Below are 10736 nucleotides of genomic sequence, written 5' to 3'. Positions count from 1 at the left end.
ACGTTTCATCAGCTCCGCAGATGATTCTAATAACCTGTGACTTCTCCAGACGGGCTGGTTTCCCGTGAGGGCTGCAGGAAGTGGGCGGGGAAAGCCCGCCGGGCGGCAGCACCCGGAGGGCCTCGCCTACAGTTCCCAGGCTGCTCCGCGAACGCGAGGCCAGAGCCCGGTCCCTCCCGGGAGTTGTAGTTTCCTTTCCCTAGACCTCTACCTATAAAAAGCTGGAGATGGCTGTAGAAAACTCCCTGCCCCACAATGCAAAGGTTAAGGGTGACGCCAAATGGAGAGCGCCAGGAATCCGGCAAGCGGTTTCTGCCGCCTCTGCCAGCACCTCCGCTACCTCCCAGGCTGCCTGCGCCGCCGCCGCCACCACCGCCACCTCCTCCGCTGCCACCTTGGAGCCCTCCTCCTTCTCTGCCCCTTCCACCGCCTCCCAACTCTCCAGGCCCTGTGTCCTGGAGAAGAAGCCACGTTCGGTCTCGCTGGCGGCGGGCCCGGGGCGCAGCCATGGCGGACGGCGGCGGCGGCGGGGGAACCGGCGCGGTGGGCGGCGGTGGTGCTGGCCAGGCCTCGGCTGGGTCAGCGACCGGTGCAACTGGGGCTGGCGGGAGCGGCGGCCCCATCAACCCGGCCTCGCTGCCTCCTGGCGACCCGCAGCTCATCGCTCTCATCGTAGAGCAGCTCAAGAGCCGGGGCCTGTTTGACAGCTTCCGCCGGGACTGCCTGGCCGACGTGGACACCAAGGTAGCTGAGCCACCAGGGCCAGGGGGAGCAGGGCGAGGCGTTGAGGCCGCTAATGTCTCGAATGCAGCTTTGATTTTCCAAAGCCGAGAGCAAAACAAAAGATAGTTGAAAAATCTCAGCAATTAAGTATTACACCGCTTGGGGCAGTACGGAGAGCGTTCTAAGGGATGCACACGTGGGTTCCGGTCCCTGCCTGATCACTTAGTAGTTGTGATTTCAGCACAGTCACCTATCTGAAATTGGAAATTCAATAGATTTTAGAGCCTAGACCCTGGATTTCCTTTAAGCCCCCTCTGTAACCAAAAAACTTTAATATGTTAAGAACAATTGAGAAAACCACGTAGGTAAGTAAGAATGACACTTTTCACCCACTCTATTCACCGCTTAGGAGCTGATGTTAAACAGAACGGTTTGAATACGCAGTCGTCAGCATGTTATAGCTATCTGTTCCTTCCTTTTCTCTAACCCAATATGCAGTAGGATTAAGATAAATTGTAGAAACAGCACCCTTAGTTTGAATGAGAGGGATTTGGTGCCTGTTTGAGATTCTAACGCCTTAGCGCAATTTCCCAGTAAAATGGTAGTTCACTACCTCCTTGTCAAGGTAATCTGTGTTAAATGCTGGGATGTTCATTTTCTCCCTTTTCAAAACTCTCACAGGACTATGATTGTAGGGTTAGGAGGCTGTGGACCGACTGGACTTCTTCAGAGTAGGGGTTTCTCCTCAGAAATTTTTTTTCAGGGAAATACTTTTGCTTACCTCACAGTGAATTGTGAGCTTAAGAGAGTAAATCTTAAGATAGGGCAAGACCTAGTCTATTTATTCAATGAGTATTTATTGGCCTTACAATTGCCAAGCGATTTGGATACAGGAATGAGTAAGTCACTGCTCTATCCTCTAGGAGTGCTGTCCTTGTAACAGTATTTAATTTTCTTTAAGAGTCTCAGGTACATGTTGACAGAGCTTTTGTCTTTCTCAGGATAAGTTCTTCCATTGGTATTTTTTTTTTTTTCAAGACAGAGTCTCACTTTGTCACCCTCAATAGAGTGCCATCGTGTCATAGCTCACAGCAACCTCAAACTCTTGGGCTCAAGTGATTCTCTTGCCTCAGCCTCCCAAGTAGCTGGGACTACAGGATCCCGCCACAATGCCTGGCTATTTTTTTAGGAGACAAGGTCTGGCTCTGGCTCAGGCTGGTCTTGAACCCATGTGCTCAGGCAAACCACCCGCCTCGGCCTCCCAAGAGCTAGGATTACAGGTGTGAGCCACCAGACCTGACCCATTTGTATTTCTTATATTCCACTAGGTTTTGTGTGGTTTAATCAATGCTTATGATTTTTAAAACAAAAACAAAACAACTACAGTATTTCTTCCTTATCCGTAGTTTTGCTGTCCAAGACTTGAGTTACCTAACTATTACAGCATTGAGGTGCTAGTATTGAAGTAACCCTTATTTTTCTTCACAATGGCTCCCAAGTACAAGAGTAGTGATGCTGGCAATTCGGATATGCCAAAGAGAAGCTGTAAAGTGCTTCCTTTAAGTGAAAAGGTGAAAGTTCTCTAATTAAGAAAGAAAGAAAATGATCTTCTAACATTAGTAAGAACAAGTTTTCTATCATGAAGTTATGAAAAGGGAGAAAAAATGGGGGTGTAGGGTTTGCTACTTTCTGGGGCTGTAGGCATCCACTGGAGGGTTAGAACATACCCCCCAAAGATAAGCGGGGGACTGTTACATTGAACAGCTGCTGAGGGAGAGTGGTTGGAACCTTTCCCATGAATAGTTCCTTAGCTCAGTGGTTCTCATGCTGTGGGTTGCGACCCACAGGAACTGTATTAAAGGGCTGCGGCATTAGGAAGGTTGAGAACCACTGCCTTAGCTATTCTTTTTGATAGTTGCTAGGTTGTCTTAGTTCTTGGAGATGGTGTGTTTTTGGTATATCTTACCTGAGACTTTTTGTTGCTTCCAGTGGTTCTCAAAGTGTAGTCCTTCAATTAGCAACATCAGCACCTGAGAACTTGTTAGAAATGCACATTCTTGGGCTCTAGCCCAGACTACTGAAGTATTTAGGAGAAATGGAACTGCAGTGCATTCGATACCAAATAAATAGAACAAATAGGTGGGAAGGGTGGATAGTACAGTAAAATGTTATGGGTAGGCACATTCAGTCTTTTGACTTCTCAAACTGAAGGGATTATTCGCTGTTGCCTGAATTCGTTAAGGTTTGGTGGTAGTGTTCACTGCCCCTTGTCCTTTTTCAGTAAACAGTTTCTGTCATCTCAAACCAGGTGAGTTATTTTGAGTAGTAGAAAGTATAGTATCAAGATTCATAATTACAAGTGACAAATCTGATAGAAAGAGGAGAATCTGGAATCCAGGGGAGGACTGAATGAGGTAGAGATGAATTTAGACCCATATATTCCCCACTGGTGCTATTTCTTTCATCTTTGTTTCGACTGTTTTACCATCACTGCGGAGTGGGGTCATCCATTTGGTTCCTGGTATCTCTTGATTACATTACAGCTTCTTTAGAAAGAGATCGTCAGCTCTAGTTTAGAAAATCTTAGGGAATGTCTGCTTTGTCTTCGCATGGCTCAGGCACTCACCCCTGTGACTAGGAGAACATGGTACCCTCTGTCCTACCCTTCTAAAGAGAGGAAGAGAGTTTCTAGGCAGATGGTATATGGTGTCTGTGAATTTTACTCCTCATCCACCCTGTCTCCAAGTTTGCTGGACAGTCTTTGTGAGTCTGCTCTTGGCCTTTTGGAAGAGGTCCGCAAGGAGTTGAGGCCTGTCGTCAATTTTATTTCCCTGACTGTTAGCAAACTTTGCAGTAGTAATGCTACATAACAAACCACATCTCAGTGGCTTATATGCTTTTGTTCTCGTGCTGATGGGTCTGTAGGTCAACCAAAGTTTAGCTGATCTAGATAGGCCGTAGCTGGGTTGCTCGGCTGGGTCCAGAGTGTGGTGCATGTGTACCCACCGTAGGGGCAGGTGCTACCCGTGACATGCCCTCATAGAGGGCAACCAGAACGCAAGAATCAAACCAGATAGCACAACATTTAGGGCCTTTTGTCGCTAACACACCACTGGCCAGAGAAAATCACACTGCTAAACTCAGTGTCCTTGGGATGGGAACTATTTTCTGCTCGTGGAGGGTAAGAGAGAGAGAGGACTGAAGTGCTGACCAGCAGCCCACACTGTTACACCTAGTTTGTAGAAGAGCAACTGATAGCACCAAAAAGTCTGAGGGCCTCAGGATGTGCATGCTGCCCTGTGGTCGCCTGATCCTAGTTGGGTCTAGAACAATTGAGACCAATCAAGTGGCTCTCAGCTCTCTTCTGGACTTACCTGTTGCTTCCCCAGAGCCTTTCACTGTGTTCCTATGAGCTTTGACTGCATTCTTGGGTGGCCCTTCCTTTTAATGCAGGAGGTTTGCCTGAGCCCTTGTTTGTTGCTGAAAACACCCCTGTGAAGTAAGTAGAGCAGTAATACTTCAGTTTTTCAGATGGAAACAGACTCAGACAGTAGACAGTGGGTGGCTTGTTGAAAGTCAGTGAGTGATGAAGCCAGGGCTAGAAGCCAGTTCCTTTGCTTCAGAGACAGCCTAAGTCTAACCTTGCCTTTGCCACATACTAGCCACATGAGCAAGTTGTTTATTTTTTCTAAGCCTAAAATTCTGATCTCTTAAGTGGGAGTCGGAGAACACTAATAAGACCTCTCTCGTAGTTACTTGAAAAGTAAATGGAATGATATAAGTAAAGTATCTGGCATTGTGCCTACTTTCCATAAAATGGGCACTCATGTTAGCAATTAATTTGTGACTGCCACGCTGCATGGGGATCTTCAGAGTTATAACAGGAGTGTATTTAGACTTGAAAATAACCCATTTCTGTGAAAAGCAGTGTTCTGAGTGTGTTCTACAACTTTGCATATAATGTCTGACCTTACCTCCTCTTTTTAATATTCTAGCCAGCTTATCAAAACCTGAGGCAGAAAGTGGATAATTTTGTGTCAACACATCTGGACAAGCAGGAATGGAATCCTACAATGAACAAAAACCAGTTGAGAAATGGTCTGAGGCAGAGTGTGGTTCAGTAAGTAAGCAGCATTTAGTTTTCGAACAGGCAGTAATCACAAGTAAGATGCACGAGAAGCTGATCTGAGTCACTCTTTAGTCAAGGTTGATGATACCTTATGTCAGCTATCACTTTGAAGTTGCTGCAGTCTGCTCTTCTATTAAAATTAAGGTCAAAGGGCTTGACGCTTGTAGCACACTGATTACGGCGCTGGCCACATACACTGAGGCTGGCGGGTTCAAACGCAGTCCGGGCCAGCTGGACAACAATGACAACTGCAACAACAAAAAAATAATAGCCAGGTGTTGTGGTGGGTGCCTGTGGTCCCAGCTGCTTGGGAGGCTGAGGCAAGAGAATTGCTTGAGCCCAAGAGTTTGAGGTTGCTGTGAGCTATGACGCCACATTACTTCACCGAGGGCAACATAGTGAGACTCCTATCTAAAAAAAAAAAAAAAAATTAGGTCAAAGTAAGCTAAGGTCTCCATTACAACTCCATCCAGCCTGTGTAGGCCTCCTGTGTACATGTCTCTAGTAGGTGCTGAAAGATAGTACAAATTGTGAGACAGGTTTCCTGCCCTTGAATCTCAGTGCAGTCTGAACATACCTGTGAGTTTTACACTAACGTATCATTGTTTGGATCTTGGGCAAGAAAAGAGCTGGATGTTTCTTCCCACAAGGGATTGAGAGTTAAATGTTGGTGGTTGGAGGCTACCACCTCTAAAGTATAGTGGCAGCTTTCAGAAAGGCATAGTCAGTATTGTCCTTCACCGAGCCTTAGTTAGTGAAGGGGCTATGCATAGCTTATCTAAGTGATATAGAGGTGGGGTGTGGAATCTGGTCTTGGCATTCCTGCCATAACAGTTATAGAAATGGGAACAGATTGGCGATTGCCTGTGGCTAGGCCTGGGGGGGCAGGTGAGCTGACTTGAAAGGAGAACTTGTGAAGGTGCAGTCGAGTGTCTCCCTTGGTGTAGTGCTTGCATGAAGCAGTTTATGTGATGATGTTTGGAGCTACACACATACACCAATGAGTGCAGGTGGAATGGAAATCTGAATAAGGTCTGGATTGTACCAGTGTCATTTTCCTAGTTTTGATATTGTACCAACACAAGTTGCTGACATTAGGGGTGGCTGGAGACAGGGGACATGGAGCTCTCTATTTCTTTGCAACTTCCCATGAATCTATACGGATTTCAAAACTAAAAAGTTTTTAAAAATAGAAAAAGATTTTTACAAACTAGCCAGCACTTTTAATGTGGCTGACCATTAGGAAATTAGTTTGATATCAAAAGATGCCCATTACCTTGCCATCCCGGAATCAGCAGAGACAGTAGCTGACCCTTACTGAGCCGCTATTTATAACACATCTGGCACTTATCCTCATAAAAAGCCGGTTGTACAGCTGAAGTAATCAATTAGATAAATTTACCCTCCCTTCTAAAGAATTAGCCAGCATTTTAAGCGTAAATCAAAACACTGAATATTTTGAAATTAAGGAAAGCTGCCATCAGTGTTATGAAGGCTGTCACCATTGCTGTTAATTTCCATAAGGAGCACTGATGTCATTCTAGAGGTAAGCACCTGGCACTTTTGATTTGATTTAGAATGTATTTGACCCGAAAACATGAATTTGGCTTTAATTCTGGGGCATTTCTCCATGGTTGTTGCTGACATTTTGAATCTGAGCCAGACTGCACCAGATCTGTGAAATGTAGACTTGCTACTTCCCCTGCAGTGCTGTCTCCAGATGCAACACTGCAGGCCTTCGGAGCGCTGGCTCACTGGCCTGGCTGCTTAGGCCCATATGCTGTGACCCTGTGCTCCACCTGGAGGGCTTAACAAAAAAATCAGCCTCTACTGGAGAACAGAACTATGACTAATGAGTAATTTAATTATATAATGTTTGTTCATCTCATCACCTGTTTTAGGCTCCTGACAAGATTTCACATTCCCCTCCGATGCTTTTAAAAGTCTGCAGGAAAGTGAGCTATACTGTACTTCGTTTTCCCTGATCAGGGGTCTCAGTCAATTGGGGCTGCTTTAACAGAGTGCCATAGACTGGGTAACTCAGAAATTCCCAGTTCTTGAGGCTAGAAGCCTGACAATAGGTGCCGGCCTTGTTAGGTTCAGGTAGGGGCCCTCTTCCAGGCTGCGGGCTACCAACTGCTCTTTCTCATGTCAAGGAAAGAGAACTAGCTGGCTTTCTGGGTCCCTTTTACAAGGGCATCGATTCCTTTCATGAAGCCTCGACCCTTATGACCTGATCACCTCACAGATACCATCATATTAAGGATTGGATTTCAACATAGGAATTGGGGGGCGGGGGACACAGACATTCAGGCTTTTCCATCCAATAAAGATCCCTGTGAATCTGATTCAGAAGTGATTTGGTGAAGGTGGGAAGGTACTAGCTTGTGACTGAGAGGTGGTTTTCCTTCCTAACTAACCTGCAGCCTGCTGCTCCACTGTGAGGGCAGATACCGCCCAGCGCACGGTCTGCCTGCAGATTTGCCCGTCAGGGCTCCGGTGGGGCTGTGTTACCTCTAGGCTTCTGCCAGGAAGCTGTTAGTTACTCTGCCATCCAGGAAGTGCTTTATGCGCCAGTCAACTTCCTAGTTCAGGGCTTGTTTCTTGTCTGTCCTACGTCTGTTTGCTTATGTATTGCCTTTGCTGTGCCCTCAGAGATGAATTGCCCAGTTACTGCCCAACCTATTTTTACCTCAGCAAAGGCTTAAGTAGCCTGAGAATTTTCAAGTCTAAAGGAAAATAGTAAAAGCTGCCTACATGCTTGTAATGATATTTGAGTATTTTACTCCTTTGAGAAGAATTTGAATTTGAAACTATAGGCGCTGTTTTCCAAACTCTTCAAAAGTGATTTGTCGGCACCTAGGGTGCCAGCCACATGCACTGGAGCTGGCGGGTTCGAATCTAGCCTGGGCCTGCCAAACAACAATGACAACTACAACCAAAAAATAGCCAGGTGTTGTGGCAGGTGCCTGTAGTCCCAGCTTCTCAGGAGGCCGAGACAAGAGAATCGCTTAAGCCCAAGAGTTGGAGGTTGCTGTGAGGTGTGACGCCACGGCACACTAACCAGGGTGACATAGTGAGACCGTCTCAAAAAAAGTGATTTGTTTCCTGTCATCATAAACTATTTTGCTATATTTTGACTGTTTCTTTGCATTACTACAAAAAGAATTTAGGGGTGTGATTTAGCCCAGTAGGAGCTTAGAACCACTTTGTCTCCTTTTTGCCTCCAAGTTGTGCGTTATGCGCGACAGGTGTTGGCCACAGCTGAAGGCAATATTGAGTTGCTGGTGGTATAAAAAGCCCTGACTGGTGTGCCTGGTATAAGGTTCGAGGATCAGTAACCAGGTTGCAGCTGGAGTCTATTTTGGCTTTGCCTGTTAAGAGAATATAAGTTGATGAAATCAGAATCAGATTCGAGGCTTGCTGGCTTGGACAGTAGATTAAGATATTCAGCTCTGCTGTTATCAAGTTCTTTCTTGCCATGTTGCCACTTGTCTTTCGGGGCAGTCTGCTTGGTTTTGTGTGGGTCCTTTGCATGAAGATGATGTGGTAGTGGATCAGCTGGCTGTGGATTGCTCCTCAAAGGTGAAAATAGCTTGAACTCTGGTACGTGGTTGCCCTCTGGAAGAACTCCCTAGATGGGCTATAGCTTTGGCCAGTGAACATTTCCTGGGCTCCCCCATGGTGCTTGCTGGGGCTAAAGATGAATCCCAGGGGAATTAAATAACAAAATGATGTTTCTCTCCACAAGGTCAGGGATGTTGGAAGCTGGAGTAGACAGGATTATTTCTCAGGTGGTGGATCCAAAACTAAACCACATCTTCAGGCCACAAATAGAGCGAGCAATTCATGAGTTCCTGGCAGCCCAGAAAAAAGCAGCGGTGCCAGCACCCCCTCCAGAGCCTGAAGGCCAGGACCCTGCAGCTCCATCCCAGGACACTCCCTAAGGTCTGGTATCCTGTCTTTGTTCAGGAGCACACCTTTTGACTTGTAGACATGAAAATGGAGAGGAAGGGCGTAAGCTATAATTGGAATCATTCAGAAAGTATTTCCTACAGGTGTACTTCACCTCCTGTTAGGATTCATCTTTTAGCGAGAACTAACGAGTAGCACTTTGTCAGTGAATGTGTTTAGCCACCAGAGCTAAACATTGATGCTATTATAAGCTATGAATTCATGCTTCATTAGAAACCAACTGAGATAATGGTGTGCCCAAGGGCAATTCACATCAAGGTCTTGTTTGTTTTAATTGTCTAAATGATCTCTCCCCTGGACATGCGTTAACTTGGGGTCTGCAATTTTAATATAAAATCAAGCAGTGCATTCTAAAGTGTTATCCTAAATGGGATTCAGGGTCTGCTTTGGACTCTGCTGGATTTCCATGTACTTAGAAGGGGTATGTTTGCTACTGTCAGTGACCTTAGTATTCTTCTGTTATGAACATTCTTTTTTTATTAAGTTTCCAACTAAATTTAAAAAGCTATGGGATGCACACAATGTGCTTTTGCAGGTTTTGGGAGACGCTAGTCACTGTGAGCAATGACCAGGTTAGCAGTGCACTCCTAGCCGTCGTTGGTGGCCCTTGGGTGTGCCTCCTGCCTCCGTTCTGCTCTCAATGTTCTCTTCTAAGATTCTTTGAGACGTCGTTGTTCTTAGTAAATCAGTAAGTAAGGTGAATTGGGCCATTTTGAGTATCAGTGAGCAAACAGTGCACGAGAACCTGGGCTCACGCGGGGCTCTCAAGAGGGGTGGTCTTTCTATGCCTCTGAGGAGAGGACCTCAAGTTCTTTATGGGGTGGAAAACATTTTAAGTCTTTCTGGTTTAATTATAAATTATTTTAGGAACATAAAGTTAAATGAGTATAGTTCTTATCAAAAAGTAGCATTTTGATACGATTATCTTCTCTTTTTAGAATATTCCTGACACATTTTGAAAGTGCCATTTAATCAATGGTGAAGAAGTGGATTTGGATGTGTAAGAGTGCAACTTCAGAATGAAGATAGGTCAAGGTCATCAGCGATGGCAAGATTTCAGCCTTGACCGCAGGCAGTGTACAGATCGAACGATGAGGAGCAAGTGTGGCAGTGGGGAAGTTGACTGTGTTGCCCTGTCATCGTGCTGCCACTTGAGCCGCCTGTCCAAGGGTGTGACACCAGTAGACACTACAGAGAGAAACACTACAGCAACCGCTTCAGGGATATGAGCCCTGAAGCCGACTTTGATACTTGAACATGGAGACTGTGCATGGACTTCAGGGTTTGTGCTCTGAGATGAAATGAGCTACAGTGAAAGAACATAAGCAATCCCAAAGATAATTTCAGAGGACAATGACAGGTTAGCTGGGAAGCAGGTATTCGACAATGCTTATTTGATGTTATTTCTCAGAGTTGCAAACTAGAAGGTACAAGCCTCAGATAGCTTTAAAGTTGTCATGACTTTCTTGTACATGAATCTTCTAGCCAGTTTTCTTTCCCTTGTAAGAGGTGACAAAACTTGGAGCCCTAGGATATGTGGAAGCTCAGACATTGCAGTGAGGAGAAACAGTTGCAGGTTCTCCGTCCAGGGCTGCTTCCTATTCTGCAAGGGCTAGTGAGTCTTGGTATTTGTTAGAATGGTCAATTAATGGTGTGAAGTTTTATAATAAAATCATTTGATACCCTTTCTCTGAAGCTTCAACTGAGTCTTAGACCCCATATTTGTGAAAGGTGACATTTGTCTCCTGCCTATATACCATTCCTGTGCACAGCAATGATTTAATAGTGGTGGAGACTTAGGTACAACTTGGAACTGCTCTCTCCCCAAAGCTAATAGACAGAGCTAGAAGCGGGCAGGTGGTTCCTTTCCCTCTCTGAAGCGTCAGCGTCACCACTCTCTAGTTGAGGG

General features: G+C 45.7%; 1 protein-coding gene across 2 annotated transcripts; it reads left to right on the top strand.

The window, feature by feature from the left end:
• Positions 1-297: 297 nt before the first annotated feature.
• Positions 298-10512, top strand: BOD1 (biorientation of chromosomes in cell division 1). 2 transcript variants are annotated; one of them, XM_053567061.1, is made up of 4 exons: positions 298-744; positions 4719-4843; positions 8604-8800; positions 9766-10512. In XM_053567061.1, the coding sequence occupies exons 1-3, from the start codon at positions 508-510 to the stop codon at positions 8797-8799; spliced, it is 558 nt and encodes a 185-aa protein (XP_053423036.1). In that variant the 5' UTR covers positions 298-507; the 3' UTR covers position 8800; positions 9766-10512. The 2 variants fall into 2 exon arrangements, with proteins under 2 accessions (XP_053423036.1, XP_053423037.1); XM_053567062.1 differs by lacking the exon at positions 8604-8800.
• The last annotated feature ends 224 nt before the right edge of the window (positions 10513-10736 follow it).

The sequence above is a fragment of the Nycticebus coucang genome, chromosome 17 (assembly GCF_027406575.1).
Source record: "Nycticebus coucang isolate mNycCou1 chromosome 17, mNycCou1.pri, whole genome shotgun sequence".
Classification (NCBI taxonomy): domain Eukaryota; kingdom Metazoa; phylum Chordata; class Mammalia; order Primates; family Lorisidae; genus Nycticebus; species Nycticebus coucang.
The sequence above is the reverse complement of the archived record's forward strand: the minus strand, read 5'-3'. Positions and strand labels throughout refer to the sequence as shown.

Excerpts from the sequence above, each read along its gene's own strand:
- BOD1 (XM_053567061.1), top strand. The coding sequence starts at position 508 with ATGGCGGACGGCGGCGGCGGCGGGGGAACCGGCGCGGTGGGCGGCGGT. Across the intron at positions 745-4,718 it reads TGGCCGACGTGGACACCAAG|CCAGCTTATCAAAACCTGAG; the intron begins GTAGCTGAGCCA and ends TTAATATTCTAG. Across the intron at positions 4,844-8,603 it reads CTGAGGCAGAGTGTGGTTCA|GTCAGGGATGTTGGAAGCTG; the intron begins GTAAGTAAGCAG and ends TCTCTCCACAAG.